The sequence below is a fragment of the Ursus arctos genome, unplaced genomic scaffold (genome assembly GCF_023065955.2).
Source record: "Ursus arctos isolate Adak ecotype North America unplaced genomic scaffold, UrsArc2.0 scaffold_14, whole genome shotgun sequence".
Taxonomy (NCBI): domain Eukaryota; kingdom Metazoa; phylum Chordata; class Mammalia; order Carnivora; family Ursidae; genus Ursus; species Ursus arctos.
This window is the reverse complement of record NW_026622808.1, coordinates 41,361,386-41,379,964: the sequence shown is the minus strand read 5'-3', so window position 1 is coordinate 41,379,964 and position 18,579 is coordinate 41,361,386. Positions and strand designations below refer to the sequence as shown.

At 42.6% G+C, this 18,579-nt stretch overlaps 1 protein-coding gene and 1 long non-coding RNA gene across 9 annotated transcripts in view; one reads left to right on the top strand and one right to left on the bottom strand.

Annotated features, from left to right (window-relative positions):
• The window catches only part of LOC113256511 (uncharacterized), a 640,192-nt gene that overhangs the window by 22,242 nt on the left and 599,371 nt on the right, over positions 1-18,579 (bottom strand). The window contains exon 10 of the long non-coding RNA XR_008959101.1: positions 272-392. This is a non-coding gene — a long non-coding RNA (uncharacterized LOC113256511). The remainder of the gene's footprint in view (positions 1-271; positions 393-18,579) is intronic.
• Positions 1-18,579, top strand: part of FHIT (fragile histidine triad diadenosine triphosphatase) — a 1,391,990-nt gene that overhangs the window by 1,364,222 nt on the left and 9,189 nt on the right. For all 8 annotated transcript variants that reach the window (XM_026500340.3, XM_026500338.4, XM_057311857.1 and 5 more), the window contains one exon: positions 2,827-2,936. In XM_026500340.3, coding sequence (XP_026356125.1) covers positions 2,827-2,928 — 102 coding nt within the window. In that variant the 3' untranslated portion in view covers positions 2,929-2,936. The remainder of the gene's footprint in view (positions 1-2,826; positions 2,937-18,579) is intronic.

Below are 18,579 nucleotides of genomic sequence, written 5' to 3'. Positions count from 1 at the left end.
TAAATACCTTGTGCATTAATAAGTAGCCACTGCCTTTCCCTGTGGGCAGCCTAAATTAATCTGGAGGGTTCATCTGAAGTGAACCCCCCTGCCCATTAAAGCTTCCTCAAGGCGTGTAGTACCTTCTGGATGACCCACCATTTGAGGTCATTAGAGTTTATCTCCGCTACCCTGCAAGGTTCTTGGGTTGCCTCAGGGAAGCAGAAATTTACTCCAAACTACAGCATGTTTAATTTCCAAGTCACCTGGGTGGCTCTTCTGAGACACAAACCTTGTTCACCAGGATCGTTCCTAGGCTCCCTATTTCTGCAGAGACTGAAAATTCATTCAAAGGCTCCGGCACCAAGTCAGCATCCTGGTGTGGCTGGGACAAGCCCCGTGGCCCAGACACCCTTTGAGAATAGAAGAAAAGCCGTTCTAGAGCAGGGTTTGCAAAGATGCTCTGTTGATAGGGCGATAAGCAATGGGCTTAAAGGAAAATGTATTATTTCTCTGTGTATGTGAGTTCTAGCTATCCACATAGGCATTTCTCCCAAATACGGTGCTTTCCAACAGGAAGTGCACCTCAGATTTAGCTGAGAAATTTGAAAAAAAATCCCCAAACTCAGGCAAATTAAATCAGAATTGCTGGGTAGACCCAGGCACCAGCATTTTCTTAAGTTCCCCAGGCGATTCCAGTGGGTAGCCAGCACTGAGCACCGCTGTTCTAAAGAAAGCGACACACTTCCATCTGGGGCTTTTAGGAGGGAAACCTCTGAGTTTTAAAAACCATGTACAACGGAGATTTGCAAATATGATTAGTCTTTGTTTTATTTATTTCCTACCCCGCATAAACAACTTCGAAGTGTCGGCACAACGTTGCCATCTGTAAGGCATATGACAATAACAGACGGTCGCCTAATAACCAGGGAGGCATTAACGTTCACAGGCTCTAAATTATTTGGATTCATCTAGTATGATCTGTGGTGATGAAGCCACTTAAGGCGTGATTTCTGTGTCTTTTCAATGGCAGCACCAGAAGTGGGAAGGCCGTATTTCCCGGGCTGTATATATTCTTTGTCATCCTATTGAATTGTTACAAGATGGATTTATAACAGACCGAAAGCTAGTATCAAAATGAAAATTAGTTCTCGAGTAGAAAAATAGCAATCCCGTTTGCCTCGCCTGTAGCAATTGCGTCATATCTGCCTCCGCAAGGAAGGAAATGACTTCTTAATGTGGTTTTCTTCCACTAAGGAGAATTAAATCTATGTGGCAAAATGTAAAACCAGAGTGCTGGCAGCCATATTCTGAACGGAAGATCCATGACCCTCATCAACATATTTGTGGCCCAGTTATATGCTAATGAACCTCATTTACGCTCAAACTCACCCCAAGTGGAAATACAGCTCAGCCCGAGAGCCAGGCTATCATTCCTTCACTGTTTTGCCTCGTGCATCAAACTTTGCTCTGAACCACAGATTTCTCCATCTGTTGCAAGGGGCCTACGCAGTTGGGGGTGGGGGGGGGGAGGGGGTTGGGTGTCTCTGGGTTAGATTTACAGTGATTTGGGCCTGAGATAGGAAATTCCACTATAGTAGAGAGACTTTTTGCCGAGGCAGCAAGATACTTTTCAAAGGATCTGCCTTTTGCGGGGAAGGCACCTGGCAGGTAGCGCTGGCCACTCTGTGGTGACCTGGCGGTTCCTCTAGGAGAGAGAAAATGGCAAAAATTGATGGGAACAACTCTGCCACTGCCTAGCTGGGTGATGTTTGACAAGCAAAGGAACTTCTTCGGATCTCAATTTCCTCCTTGGTAAGATTGGAGCGAAGTATGCCTGCCTTGTGTCTAGATTACGGTGCAGATTAAATGAAATGATACACATCAAAGAAGCTACCCGTTCGTATCATAAATATCAGCCATCTTCGGTGCTGTTAAATCATTTACCTCAATCTCTTCAAATGACTTACAAAATGCTACGCTGCTGATCTTATGAATTTATACCTGTAGCATTTTGCAATGGATAAAGCCCCACACAGGAATAACAAATCTTGTTAATAAAACTGAATTGCAATAGGAGATTAAGGGGGAAAATTGGGCTCTTCTAATGAAAAGTTCTGAGAACATCCTCTCTCTGATAGCATTGAAATTTTACTTACTCTCTCTGTAAGTCTGAGACATATACAAGATGTTTTTAAAAATAAACGTGGGCATTTGAAGAGTATTTTAAAATGATTCAGTTGACTTAGATCAATTGTTAATTTTTTGATGTTTTCTCATTTTTTTTAACTATTTGCCTTCTTAAGCCTCTTTCAGTGGGTATGCTCTGATTTCTCACTCAGTACTCACGGCTTTTGTATTATTATCACAGATTTGCTTGGGCTATTTTGGTTCACTGAAAAAAATGGCTCAGAGCTCATGTAAGAGAGACTAAGCCAGACAGACGAATAGGTACTGCAGGCCAGCCTGGGGGAATGGTCATGGGTAGGTGGCCACCTCCGTGCCTTCAGTGTCTGATGAGTAAAATAAATGAATGATGCTGGCCGAGCCTAAGGTAAGAGAGTAGGGGGGATTGTGGAAAATGGGAGGATGCTCCCCAGTCTGTGACCCCCACTCACAGCCTCTGCTGACAAGACAAGGCATGGAATGGGCCACAGCGAAGCCTAATCTGGTTGTTTTATTAAAAAAGCTGGAAATGTGGATTCTTACGTGACACCTCCCCTTTTCGAATCTGGGAAACCAATGCAATGAAAAGACCTCTGATTTGCAACTTGTGTTCAGCCCACAACACTTATTCAGAGATCCCCAGGACCCATTAATGAGCTTATTCCATTGTCTTCTCCAAAGCTCCAGAGACATGACAAAGCGGAGGAGGACACCCCAGCCTTGTGGAGGTCCGAGGAGGAAATGGCAGCAGAAGCCGCAACCCTACGGGCCTACTTTCAGTGACTGTGCAGGTAAACACCAGGCACTTCATCGTCACCCACACCTTCCATGGGGCCCCAGAAGGAGGCTCCCTGCCCAGGATGGGGATGCAGACGTGCAGGGGGTTCAGACATGAAAGCCAGAGTAGAGAAAACCCTGACCCTCGAGGCACAGATTCCTACCTCTGGGTTTCCTCTGCCTCCACACCACCTTCCACAGGACACTCCTGCCTGTTGGCTTCCTTCCAGCCCACCTCACGTCACCAACCTGCCCTTCTCCAACCCAACCTCACCAAGCAGCCCAAGATAGTCTGCAGTGCAAACTTGATCATTTAAAAAGCCAAAACCCTTCAAGAGCTCAAGTCTCAGATTGCCACATAGGCTGCGAGGTGCTGTGAGCCAGCTCACGACCTCCTGACCAGATCAGCCTTTCTTCCACTTGGGTCTCTTTCTCCTCAGCTGCTATTTTGTAAATGGCCTTTTTTTTTTTTTTAAGATTTATTTACTTATTTATTTTAGAGAGGAGGGGAGAGGGAGAGAGAGAATCTCAAGCAGACTCCACAACTGAGCCTGACGCAGGGCTCGATCTCACAGCCCTGAGATCATGACCTGAGCTGAAATCAAGAGCCAGACGCTCAACTGACTGAGCCATCCAGACACCTCTGGTTTTGTGTTTCCCTTTAGTTTTGGCTGCTGGGAAACTCAAGGCCATAGGGAAAGGTCAGACATGATAGAATTCTTTCTTTGCATTAGTGAATGTTTAACTGTTGGGAGATCACAGATTTAAGATTCTGGTAGAAAGCTATAGCCAATCTCCTTCAAAATGCATAAATACACCAAATTTTTATACAATGTCCAGGGGCTCATGGATCTTCTGAAAAGTACTAATAAATGGGGGTGCCATGAGATATTGGGGCATCCTTAGACTAAAAAATATCCTGTATCCTGCATTTTATCTGTCAGCCCTGTTAATAAACCTCCTTCCATGGACCTCTCCCCTGAATAGTTTCTTTTTCCTGTCTGGAATAGGCTGCTTCATGCGGTCTTGTGTTTATATTATAAGCTGCTAAAATAGATCAGACACAAATTAAAAACATAATTAGTGAATATTAGTAGCAATTGAATTATATAAAATTGTATCCACCACTTAGTGATCATGATTTTTAGGTAGAAAACACATTCATTGTATTCTGTTTTCACTTTGAAATAGAAGTCTCTTTTAGTTAGTTTTTAATATACGTACATTTCTTGGACATTCTCTTCCCCACCCTCCTTTTTAAGGTATCTTAATTACTTAAAGACCCAGTACCAGCTACCTTTCCCCCATTATTGTTCAAGTAGGTCATAGTGTTCAGGCACTGGCATTCTAGGATGCTTATTTGGTTGGAGAATGAAATTGGAGGATGTCATTGGTTTGTCAGCTCTGCGTCCAGCTGCCTGAAGGGATACAGTGTAGTGCTAGCAGAAGCTGTCTTTGAGCCTTTATTCTGAACCTTTTCCACTGTTCATTTCTTCCTCCTTCCCTGCTCTAGATCAAGCTAGTCTGCCTCAGAACCCAGAGCCACAGGCATAGCTGCAGACCTCTTTCTAGTCCTCTTATGAAAGCCAGTGTGTCATTTTGGGACATCCCATTCAAATGGAGTCACTGTTCTTCAGACTCAACTCACTAGGCTCTCCCAGCCCTGGGTTTCTTAAGTAGTGGGAACTTTCAGATAGAGGCGAGAAAGCTCTAGGCTTTTCCTGAGGCTTGCTGAATTGTAGGGCTCAGCGTTAGAATGCATTTTCTAGATGTTTTAAGAGGATTTAAACTTAGTACCCAAGTTTCCTGTATGCTTTGCTTTGTCAGTTTTTGCTTCTGTCCTGCCCTGAGGCCTAATATCTCCTGCCTTCCGGGTGAATCAACCTGCCTGGTAAATCTTGCCAGAAAGAAGGTCATCCTAACTTGCTGCACAAACTACCGCCACAGTACCTGTGGGTTTTTAAATTAATTAACATTAAGATCCGTCTTTACAGGTCTTTGGTTACAGACCAAACAAATCACCTTCCGTGTTCTCAGCGGTCAGATGTGGGAATGGAGACAAGGAGGGATGATGTGTGTTGCCAAATGGCGCAGCTAGTACCTTGGAGGCTAGGGACTTAAGCAGCGTTCTAGGATTTCACCAAGAGCATCCTCACCTCCTGTAGCATAAAGAGACTATAGGGGCGCCTGGGTGGTACAGTCAGTTAAGTGTCCGACCCTTGGTTTCGGCTCAGGTCCTGATCTCGGGGTTGTGAGATCGAGCCCTGTGTCGGGCTCTGTGCTTAGCTCGGAGTCCGCTTGGGGCTCTCTGTCCCTTTCCCTCTGCCCCTCCCCCACCCCCTCTTTAAAAAACAAAATAAATAAATAAATCATTAAAGGGACTATATATACTCCCCTTTGGAAACAAAGGGGAAAGGGAACATTCTTTGCTGGAAACCTGATCATGAAGTTGGTCCACCTGGTTCTTTAACATCCTTCTCCTTCCTTTTCAAAATGTATCTCCACACTGAATGTTTATACAATGTTAAGGGGTGCACAGTACTTCTAAAATTGCGTCAAATAAATAGGGCTGTCATGGGACACCTGGGTGGCTCAGTTGGTTAAGCATCTGCCTTTGGCTCAGGTCATGATCCCAGGGTCCTGGGACTGAGTCCCATGCTGGGCTCCCTGCTCAGTGGGGAGTCTGCTTCTCCCTCTACCCCTCACCCCACTCATGCTCGCTCGCTCTCTCACATATAAATTAAGAGGGCTGTCATATAATATGTGAATATACCTAGACCTGAAGAATTATTCATTGTTTATCTGAACTTCAGATAAACTCGGCCTCTCCGGGGTCTCCCCATGATACCCTCAGCAGCAAGTCAGTCTTTGAGCCAGGGTCGGGGCGCTGCTGTCGCTCACATGCACAACACGCACCGGGCAGAGACGCTAGGCTGCAGCCCTGGAATCCGTAACGACAGCCAGCAGTCCCGAATGTAGAAGACGTAAGTTCCCTGATCCCCTCTTGCAGAGCATGAGAAAACCAGGACTCGGGGATGGTAAGCGTTATTCCGAGGTAAACAGTTGCAAGTGACAGAGCTGAGAGAGAGCCCAAACTCCAAAGACCATTCTCTTAGTGTCTGTACAGCCCACCTTTGCTAAAAGAGCTTGATTGTCCAGCCAGCACTGCCACTCCATCCCAACTCCCCTTGTGTCCTCCAGATGTTCTCCTTAGCCTCTCCACCTGCTCTGCTTGCCCGCCTGAGTCCCCCGTGAAGCACTTGCCTCTCTCTTCGCTGCTGGACTTCCTGGCCAGCCTTGTTAATGCCACCTGCTCCGGCGTCTGCCTCCCCAGCCACACCGCAGCCGGGCAGCGGGACCCCAAACGGGGCTAAACTTGCACCAACTGACTTTGCCTGCTTGTAGGTTGTTCCGGACCGAGCCAATGCCGCCCTCGGCTGCCGCCCCTCTTTATCCCACCACATGACCACGTGCCTAAATAATAGGACCTTGGGCGAGTACAGCGTTTCCCAAATCGCTCTCAGTCCCATTTCCTCAGGCTTTTGTTCATATTTGTGTCTCACCAGGGGATTGTGTGCTCATTAGTTATCTGAGTCACTTTTAAACTTTATATCTTAACCTCAATGAAAAAGGAGTATTACTTGTAATTAGAAGTTAAGCACACAAATGAAGAGGATAGAAAAACAATGCTGATGAATTCCAGGTTGGCATACTTGCTTCCCTGTAGCTGTTGGGACTGAGGTTCATTCTCTCTTTGTTAAAAAGAGAGTCTAGCCATCGTTATAGAGGCATTCGATTCCAGCACCAAACTGAGACTATGTGACCTATTTAAAAGGATTAAAAGAGAGTACGTTAAGCGAGATTCAATGCAGATCATCTAAAACTATCTTAAACAAATGATTCCCGTCTTTGGAAAACAGCAGTGGAGGTGAGAATTCAAACCCAGAGCAAGCTGACTCCAAGCCTGTTGCTACCCCCTAAGCCAGTGCTCCCTGTGCCTCTGACCAGGACTGTGGAGAAGATAAGGCATCTGGAGGGAACCAGAGTTAGCTTCCCTAGGAATAAGGGGCCAGTCTCTTGTACCTGGCTGGAGGACACTAGGCAGGAAGCCCCACATTATGCCCCACTGCCCCCCCGCCCCCGCCCCTGCCGGCATGCTCAGTCTCTAGGTTGATTGGATCTGTTTGAAATCACTGCTTCTCCTGGGAGACCAAGTCCTAGGGCATGGCCTTGATACCGTGTTTGCTATTCGTCTACCTTAAAAACCAGTGTGTTAAAGAATGTGGAAACCTATACTCAGAGATGCGCGATATGGGAAACCGTCCGTAATGGAGGAAAACCCTGCTCTCTGCTGAATGTTCAGTATGGAAATAGCTAGCAACCTCTCAGTAAGTAGAAACCCCTGTTCTGTATCTTCTTTCTGTATAAACCCACATTAATCCTCACGTAAGACTGCCTTAAGACCACAGAGATAAACATCCCCCATCTAGGAACTGTTTTCTCAGCCTCTTGAAGCCATCAGGGCATCAACACCCGCTTCGTTGTATAGAATGCTCTCTATCTTCCCATGTAACCCGGCAGGATGTTCTGGTGCTCTGACTACTCTCTGTAGCCTTTCTCTAGTAGAAAATGACTTCGAACTGCAGTTTGTTTCTTAAGCAACAGTGAAAAATAGGCATTGCCTTCACCAGGCCCAGGCAGAGCCAACAGTCCAAGGGTTGCTGAATGAAGCTTCCTCCACCTGACAGATCCCTGATGAGGGGGAAATCCTGTGGTTCCAGGAATTCAACATCTGCCTTCTGTTTCGGTGACTCTATGCCTTGGCTCTCCGCACTCTGGGCCGAGTTCTGGGACGCGGCTCTGCGATGGCTCTTTTCGTCTCTGTTCTGAATCCCTTCAGGGGAGACAGCATCGGTACCCCTTATGTGTGTGTCTCTCCTGGAGCGCAGTAATCCTTCATGCAGGTGTTTAACACTTGGGTTTGCTGCCTTCACACACCCATGTTGCGTTTCCTATTTCATTTTAAAGCAATGACGTGTGTCCTAGTGAGGGAAGGTTTTACGATATCTCTGTCCCCACTCCCACCCCATGTTAGAGAGGAGCGGGCCAAGTTGTTTGTAAAGCATGCAAGCATCGCCCTTAACTCAGATAGAAAGTCGGAGCAGGGCAGGTTTCCACACCCTGTTGTGTCAGCAGAGCTCATTCGTAATTCATCAAACTCTCCTCTGTGCATGCCATTATTTTATAGATAATTGGTTGCCTCTCATTTACTCATAACAGAGCCATGCAATTTCAAAGCAACTGAGTCAGCCCAAAACAGCATTAGTAGTAGTTCCAGAGATACTGTCGAGGCAAACTTTTGACACTGGCATTTTTGAAAAGTCACCGTAATTCCAGCCACTGGACCACACTTGTATCCCCATCATGGACAGTCGAGGTAGACTAGAAAGGACAGCTTTGCTTATTTAGCACATGTTCTGGTCACTGAATTGTATCTCTTAAAACATACCCCACTGGCTTGGAAAAATTCTCCTCCTTCACAAGAGAGCATCTGCTCTCAGCACAGCAGCCTCTGATGAGAAAGGCCAAGGGAGCAGATGATAGTATTCGGATGTTTTCTCAGGGGAGGGGAGGGTTTTAACTTCAGCTCCTTGGCCAGATCAATCCTAAACCCCCCAGGCAATCCCCATGGGGAGGTATCATCAATACCAAGGAAAGTGTTTGCCAACACTCATTGCCGAATTGATACAATAAAAATTTTTCCTTAGTGTAGAAGTACAAGAGAAGATTCTTTAAGGCTAATGACACTTTAGTATATTCAAAGCTCTTTAAAAAAAAAAAAATCCATCATTTTAAACACAGCTAGAAAAGAGACTTCAGTTTGCTTTTCCCTTCCTCTGCAGTTCGTGTTTCTACGGCACTGTGCTGTATTTTATTCTCCTTTTATTCTGTGCAGACTACCTTTACAGAACCAGATTTCCACAGCAAGGAATTAAAGACTCTGTTTTTGGATTAATAATATATTAATAAATCAAGTCCCTGTGATCTAAATTGGGAACAAGAAACCACAGAATTATAGCAGCTTTAGAAATAATCAAATCTAATGTCCTATTAAATGATTTATCTTACCACAACCCAAAAGGATGACCATCTAGTTATACTTGAAAAACGTCCCTTTATAAAAATCCGGAGACGGTCCACCCCCATGGTTTCAAAATGGGTTTTAGTTTGATTATTTTTCAAGTATTTTACCAAGATCCAGCTTTCTCTACATATGCCCAATAGTTCAGGCAAAAGAAAGATTTCCACAGGTCATTGATGACTAAAGCATCTACAGAATTCTACTGAGAGTTAGTTCAAGTTAGTAAAAATGACTAGTGTCCCATGGTTAAGGTTAATCCTTATGAATCTTTGAATGACATGAAACTTCAGCACAGAGTTCTTTTCAGAAAAGTGTAATCCAAAGGCCAAGAATAACTTTTAGTTGCATCTTGCAAGATGATGAGGGAAAGAAGCCTATCATCGTCATCCTCATCCCCTCTCCAGAAACGGATATTGTGTCACACATCAATCTGCACAGTCCTGCAGAAACTATCCGAAAACTTTCCCCACTCCCAAGACTATTTCCCCCTCTCTGCTTGCTTCTCTTCACTCTGTGCGCTGTTCTCCTTCTACCTTTCTCATTTTGTCTTTGTCTCTGCCAGAAAGGAAGATGGGAAGAAGACTCTCCTATGGGTCATGGGTGGTTAATATGAAGGAAGGTATAAAATTCATATTAGTAATCTTTGACCTATCATTTTGTAATAACATTTATACAATTCACTCCATTCTATGCCTAACATGTCCCTAAGTCGCCTCTTACATAAGAAGTCCTCCATTATTTTGACATTCCAGGGGCATCAATCAAGTTAGGTGCTCAACCAATCAGGACACACTAGAAAAAGCAGTTCTACATTGTACTCCTTTTGGGGTTAATGTTTTTCTGGTGATCCAAAAGACACTGCAGTATGGCCTATTCCTTCTAATTTATCATGAGTGGTGAGCAATGGAAACTGTCTTCTTTATTAAAGTAAATTCCAAAAAAGTGGAGGGAAGAGGGGAGAGAAACTAAGGAAGGAACATTTAGAGAATTAAAATATCCCACTGGGGCCACTCGTCTCAGTAGTGTTAGTAAAATTAGGTCTCCAGACCAAGTCTACGTAAAATGTGCCCCCTCTTCTTCCTCTTCCCTCCTTGAAGGATACATGAGGTAGACCATGATCTTTGGAGAGGATAGGAGCCATGCAGAGACAGGGAAAGAGAGTGCTGGGAAGGCATCTTGGGAATTCATCTTCACTTTTTTGTGACCAGCTCCTCCCCAGACCCCAATGCACTGACCTAACTATTTTGGCTCACTATTACCACTTTGCAACCCTATCACAAGGCAAACCTTGTTTCCCCTACTAGAGCCTCATGTAAATAACCTGGAATCAAGAGAAAGTCAGGTGGCAGATAATGCCTCTTCTAAAGAAAATGACTGTCTGGAGCTTTACACAGAACTTTCTAGAATGTGCTTTGAAAAGAAAGGACTGATAAAGTGAACATTATGGTTCTGTAAAAATTGTGTCCCCACCCTCCCCCACCAAAAAAGAAAAAAAAATATTTTTAATCACTTATCCTAAGCACTAGGCATATTCACCACCAAATCAAAAAATTAAAAATCATTTTCAGTCTCCTAAGAATAATGTCTGGATTGTCTGCCATTTTGTTTTTTACTCTCAGTGGAAGTGTCTTAAATAATTTAGGCTGGCTCCCTATCAACATTGCCACTAAACTTACTCTGTGGGCTTGGACACGTCACTCTTTTGTGCCTCACTCTTCCTTTATCTGAATTACTATGGTGGAAAGCAATTTAATTATATCCTAGGGTTTTTATGAGAATAATACAAAGTAACAGCTAGGAAATACACTAGCAAAAACAGCTCTAAATTGTGATCCTTCTAGATTTAATACTTCTCTGAGGATACAAAAGACATTTCAGTATGTTCTACTACCTCCAATTTATCATGAATGGTGAGCAATGGAGACTGTGAGTGTCCATTAGTTATGCCAATACGTATATTCATTATTTTCCCTATGATTTCCATTATATTTTAAAGATGATAAACTAAGAATAAATTAAAGAATAAATTAAAGAATAAAACCTGTAGGGCAGGATATTTTCAGACCACCAAAAGAGAAAAGAAAAAGAATAACTTCTGCTTCTATTACTAACAGACCAAATAATTTGAATTAAATATCCCGCTGTGTTCAACTAGGAAAAATTTTACAGAATATACACAAACATCTGTTAAAGGTAACAAGGCAGCAAGGGATTACAACGTCAAGATCCAAGAACAGCCAGAAATCCAGAGAGACGAGGCCAGCTTTTGTGGCTGCTTCTCTACTGAGGGCATCTGTGTCTTGAAGAGGCAGATGGGGCTAAAACAATGAAAGCTGGGTTTCCAATGGTAGAGCACTTTCTAAATCTCCATACCTAAGGAGGAGTGAAAAAATCTGGGAAAGTGATATCCTTAGAGAAAGAATGACCCAGATGTAAGCCTGCCTTGTTCCAGCTACAGCCCAATTTCAAGTCATCTGGGCAATTGAGAAAGTTTCAGTCTTGGAAATGTAAGATCCCAAATTGCTAGTCATATTAGGTGCCTGGCAGAACCAAAGGGGGGAAAAATCATCCCTAGAAAAAAATAATACCACCCAAGATCTTAAAATATTTCTACAAATTATTTTCTTCACGTACCCAAGACATGAATGTGGGCATACATATACCCCATAACATATGCAGAGACAAGTTAATACAAATAAAATTAGAACCACAGGATACCTAAAATTGGAATGATAAGACATAGTCATTAAAATAACTATCTTTAACTTATTCCTAGGTAGAAAAGATTTTTAAAAATCAGCAGAGAGCTGGAATCTATAAGAAAATGAGATGGTGTGAAAAAGAACAAAACAGAGATTCTAGAGCAGAAAAATGCAATAATAACCCAAGGAATGAATTGAGCAGCAAAAGGAGAGTTACTAAACCCTTAAAGATGAGCCATATGAAAATATTCAGAATGTACTTTAGAAAGAGATGAAAGAAAAGTGGGGAAAAGCATGAGAAGTTGGAAAACGTATAAGAGAGCCTAAGAGATATTTATTCACAGTTCCGAAACAGTTCCAGTGGAATCTATATTTAAAGAGATAATGGCTGTGAATTTTTCAAAACTGGCAAAAGCCACCAATCCAGAATTTAAGAACACACCACCTCCAGAGCAGGGAGTGTAGCATCCAGACCTGAGTGCATCATGGTACAACTGCAGAAAGGCAAAGAGTGAGTCTCAGGTTTAATAGTGGGGATGGGGGTGGGGAAACCTCACAAATAAAGGAGTAATAGACCAAGAGACCAAAGGCAACAACAACAACAAAAACCCAGAAAATCACAAGACCATGGAATGACATCTTATTTATGTGTTTGTTTGAAAGAGAGAGAGAGTGTGTGTGTGAGCGTGGGGGGGGGGGGGGAGGAGGAGCAGAGGGAGAGGGACAGAGTCCCAAGCAGACTTAGGGCTCTATTCCATGACACTGAGATCAGGACCTGAGCCAAAACCAAGAGTCAGACGCTTAAGCCCCACATCAGGCTCCTCCGCTATGAGCCTGCTTCTTCCTCTCCCACTCCCCCTGCTTGTGTTCCCTCTCTCGCTGGCTGTCTCTATCCATTAAATAAATAAATAAAATCTTTAAAAAAAAAAAAAAGTCAGACGCTTAACCGATTGCATCAACCAGGTGCCCCACGGAGTGACATCTTTAAAGAACTGAAAAAAAATGACTGTCACCGTATATTTCCATACCCAGTTTACCTATTCTTTGAGAATGAAAGTGAAACACATTTTCTGACAAGGCTGAGAGAATTCATCACTAGTAGACTCATCCAAAAGGAATTCTAAAGAAAAAGCAATCAATAGAAATTAGAAACAATTTTGAACTGAAGAAAACTAAAACTTGTGGCTGCAACTAAACTTGTGTTTAGAGAGTAACTTAACTTGTAGTTATGACTTCTATGCATTTATTGGAAGAACATAAAAGCTGACAGTAATATGCTACACGTCTATCTGAATATTGCAGTCATTCAAAAGGAAAAGAGCATATAATGAATAATTTTAGACCAAAATATTTGAGGATTGGGGTGAAATTTGTGAAGTTTCTAGAAAAAATACATTTTACCTAAACTGACACAAAGTAAAAAATATAAATAAATAAAAATAATTGGATAACTATTAAAGAATTCAAACCTCAATTAAACCCCTTCTCACAACAATAACATCAGTCCCAGAGAACTTTCCTGCGGCATTCTACCATGCAATTAAGAAAGGAACAAGAATCTGAATAAGATCGTTATCATCTATATGACTGATAGAACAAATTCTGCCAGAAAATTGAAAAAGAGAAATTCCACTTCTCCATTTATTGTATGAGTTGCTTTCTTGCATACAAACCTGACAAGAACATGACAGAACGGAACTCTGTAGACTCATTGCATGTGGAAATACAGATACCGAAGTCCTAAAATCTTATCAGATAAGTGGACAGATCGTGTGTGTATGTGTGTGAATGCACAATCTATGAAAAGGGGATACATTATGACCAATGCAATGTGGTTTCACGTTAGACTATCAAGCATTATCTTTCACTAGACTAATAAAAGACAGATGATAGGATCATCTCAGTAGATGTGGAAAAATATATTGATCAAATTCAACATCTGACTTAATAAATATAAAAGTTGCAGGACACTGAAACTACAAGGGAATTTGTACTTAAAGATGAAACGTCCAACACTATTTATCTGAGATTGTAAATGAGATGCCAATATGTACTCTTAGTCCTGCTATTTCACGGCCCTATTACTCAAGGCCCTAGCTAGTACAGTAAGGCAAGAAGGAGAAAAAAAAAGTAGAAGGATTAGAAACGAAGGAATACAAGTGTCATTATTTGTAGACAGCATGATGTATACAGAAAGCACAAAACAATCTGCTGGGAAACAATTAGAATTAATGAGTAAACTTAGCAAGGCCTCTGAGTAGAAGATCAATATACGTAAGCTTTTTATTTCTCTGTTAGCCACTCTCTTAGCACGGGCTGCCATGTCAAAGTACCATAGACTGGGTGGCTTAACCAACAGAAATTTCCTTCTCACAGTTCTGGAGGCTAGAAGTCCAAGATCAAGGTGCCAACATAGTCAGGTTCTGGTGAGAATCCTCTTCCTGTCTTGTAGATGGCTGCCTTGTCACTGTGTCCTCACATGGAGGAGAGAGAGCGGCGAGTTCTCGTCTCACACTCTTCCTTTACAGGGACATTATCCCGTCATGGGGGCCCCCTCCACCCTCATGACCTCACCTAACCCTAATTACCTTTCAAAGGCCCTGCCTCCTAGTACTATCACATTGAAGTTTACGGCTTCGACTTATGGACTTTGAAGGGACACATCATTTAGGACATAACAGCCACACAGTAAGAAAACGAAAAAGAAAACTGAAGTTAGCTGATGCAGATCTCCCTGCCGCTCTCTCAACGTAGAGCATTCTTTGAAACCTTTTCTAAGCCGAAATGGTGTAAAGCAAAGCAGCAATTACCATTAACTTATATGGAAAAATTTTTTGAGCATTTCCAGACCCAAAAATAACCTCTTTTAGGCTTTACTTCAGGCTACATCTTGCTAATGGACGCACAAAATAAATGGAGATAAAACACAGATGCTCACGGACACGGGTCATGGCTCTGGCGGCCGGATGCTGAGTAGAGCTGCCAGGGAAGGAGCTCGGCAGGGCTGCGCTCACTGCAAAACGCACGCTGAATGCTATTTTCGCTTTTTTTTTTTTTTCCTTTTTCATAAAAGCAAAAATCCAATTCGGATTTCTTTCTGTTAGCAAAAACAGGTACTAATGTAGGTCTTTTGTAAAAGTGAAGTGGTGGAGGTAAAGTTTCAAAAAGCAGGGGATACCTATGTTAACATCAGAAGTCAAATGCCTAGGGGGGCGCCTGGGTGGCACAGCGGTTAAGCGTCTGCCTTCGGCTCAGGGCGTGATCCCAGCGTTATGGGATCGAGCCCCACATCAGGCTCCTCCGCTATGAGCCTGCTTCTTCCTCTCCCACTCCCCCTGCTTGTGTTCCCTCTCTCGCTGGCTGTCTCTATCTCTGTCGAATAAATAAATAAAATCTTTAAAAAAAAAAAAAAAAAAAAAAAAAAAAAAAAAAAAAGAAGTCAAATGCCTAGGAATAATCAAAGCTATGTAAGCTTCTAGACAAAAAACTATAAAGTAGTAGTGAGAGACATTAAAGAGGAATTAAATAGAGAGATGAATGACTCAATTTCATAAAGACTCCACTCTCCTCAAATTGACCTATACATTTGATGTAACTCAAATCAAAATTACCATAGGATTTTTTTTTTTTTTTTTTGGTGGTGGTGGTGGCAAAAAATTTACAAACTAGTTCTTATGTATATGGAAATGTAGCCAGAGACTATTAAAAAACTAGACAAACGTATAGGAGGGTTTACTCTACAGGATATCAACCTATTACAAGGCTACAAAGGTTAAGAGAACATGGTATCAGTACAAGGAAAAGTAGACAATGGAACAAAATACAAAGCCTAGAGCCAAGCATACATGGATACTTGTTTCGTGATCAAAACGAAGTCACAGAGCTGTGGGAAAAACAACATCTTTCCAATAAAAGGCTCTGGGAAACTGGATATCCATGTAGAAAACCAATGAAACTACACCCTACCTCACACCTTATGCAAAAGTCAATTCCAGGTGGGTTAGAATTCAAAATGTGAAGTGTAAAACCATACAGCATTTAGAAGATAATATAGGAGAGTATCTTCATGATCCTGCTATCAGGAAAGACTTTTTAAATAGGACACAAAAAGCATTACTATAAAAGTAAGATTGATAAATTGGACTACATATAAGTTAAGACATTCGTATTATCTTATCAAAAGACACCATTAAGAGAGACGAAAGGCAAGACAGAGAGTGGGGGGAAGATATTTGCCACATACATAACCAACAAAGGACCAGTACCCAGAAATTTTTTTAAAGGAAAAAAAAACTTACAAATCATTACGAAAAAGTCAACAGCCCAATAGAAAATACAAAAAGATTTAAACAGGCACTTTGGAAACAGGCCATCACAATGGCCAACGATCTTTAGTCATCAGGGAGATATAAACTTAAAACACAATGAACTATCACTATATACCCACCACGATAGTCAAAAGTTGGCAAGACCGATGATATCAAATGTTTGCAAGAGTGTGGAAGAACAAAACACAAAAGAGCACACACTGTGCGATTGCATTCATGTAAAGTTCAAAAACAGGCAAAACTAAATTACAGTGTTTAGAGATACATTTAGAGGGTAAAATTATAAGGGAAAGCAAAGAAGTAATCACCCTAAAATCAGACCAGTGTTTACCTTTTGGGGGATGCAAGAAAGGGGCGGTTATTGAAAAGGGAGATGTAGGATGAGAGGGTAGAGGCAATGTTCTACTCCTCACCATGGCCGGTGGCAAGATACGTGTTTGTTTTGTACTAATTCTCTAAGCCGTGTGGGTATATATGCATGTGTATGTGTTTGTGTGTATAGCACATATGTGTGTATATATATCTTCTGCACTCGTCTGTCTGTGTTATATTTCACCCTAAAAAGGACTAAAAATAAATCTGATAAATAAAAATTTTTAAATTAAGGACAAAAGAAAAGGAAGAGATTGACTTTAACGTACTAATTGCTGGCTGGATATTCAATTATTCCATATTAGGCTTAAACAAAAAAGAATAATTGTTGCATGTAATCTTTACAGACACCCTGCTCTTACATCAGAGAGTCCGTTCTCTTCCTTTTGGCCATCCTCCCTGACTTTAAGAGGCCACACTGATCAACAAGATCATTATTTTAGGAACTAAGTAATGGAGATCACCACAGAGGGGATACTTTATTATTAATGATTCTGAACGATTGCACTCACGGAGCACTTATTACAGACAAGGCACACCAAGTGCTTTATAGGCTCTATGTCAGATCCCACAGCAACCCTGGGGTACTGTCCTGATTTTCAGATGTGAAAAGTGAGGCTTACAGCCACTATGGGACTTGCCCAAGGACTCTCAGGGTAATGTGGAGAGCCAGGGTTCAAGTGCCAGCAGTCTGACTTGGGAGCCCACACTTATTTCACACTAAAATTGGTGGGTTTCTGTTTAGAGACATCCTCTCCTGCTGAAACTCTAGCTAATTGACAATAAGAATTATACAATGAAGCTGAGGCTTAAGACACCACTTACTCTTGCTTCTTCACTAATTTCAGAAAAGGAGCCAGAATTTGGTAATTTCTGTGCCAGGGGCTTTGGTCACTTTATCCACTTGTCACAACACTGCTAAAGAGACAGTACCTGTCCCCTGTTTCTCTATGCAGCCATAGTTACAGACTGAATATTTTCCTAAAAGCTAAAACTGCATTCAATAAGTAGGAGTGAATCAAAGCTAATCAACCTTGGACCATAATGCATTAGATGTTGCATTCTTGGGATCAATGAGGACTCCCAATGGCTCCATTCAAGACCTTTTCCTCTAAAGATAGGGGTTTTTCACCAAGAGTCTAAAATTAACTCTTGGGTTTCAAAACACCGAAAAGCTTGTTGAGAGATTCAAGCAGAAAAGAGGATGGGACGTAGCAGACATTTTTTTTTTTTAAGACTTATTTATTTGAGAGAGAGAGAGAAAGAACACCACAAGCAGGGGGAGGGCAGAGGGAGAGGGAGAAGCAGGCTCGCCTCTGAGCAGGGAACCCCATGCAGGGCTCAATTCCAGGACCCCGAGATCATGACCTGAGCCAAAAGCACACCCTTAACTGACTGAGCCACCCAGGTGCCCCTGTAGCAGACATTTGAATTTGGGACTGCCAATCTCATTCACAGGCCACAGTCTGGGCATGTGACACCCCTCCCCCCCCCAGCTTATTAGGGTTCTTCTCCACCATTCGGTGTATGGACATAAAGAGAGAAGGCCTTGAGGGGTGACGTGTATTGGAGACTATTGACAGGCATCCTCATCACCGTTTGGAGAAGTCTAATGCAGGAGAAGCCCCAGAGCAAAGGGAGACAAAAAGATAAAGAGGGGAGATGAATTCCTACATCCATCCCACCCTTCACAGTTAAATGGTCAGTAAGGATGTCACTTTTCTTCAGAGGCTCATTTGAACCGGGCTTTCCTTATTTGTCATCAAGAGTTCTGGCTACAACAGGGGCACAGACTGCTTGCTTCCTAGAGGACCCTCTTAACCTTGAGGGTCTAGGACTCAATCGCCAACTATTTATAGGGATCCCGTTTTGAGCCAAGCATTGAGGCACACTAGGTGAAGTATATCCCCGCCCTGGAGGAACTGCTGGTCAAGCAACAAGACTGATCCGAGAACAGGCAAGCACGTGACTCAGTTCTTGCGAGTGGGCGGTACAACGTCAATAGCACCTGTGACCAAACTGATTTCTCTACCTTATCCCACCATAAAGTAGTTGACTCTGTGTCAATTGTGTCTAACCCCCCATGCCCACACACAATTACATGCCCTCCAGG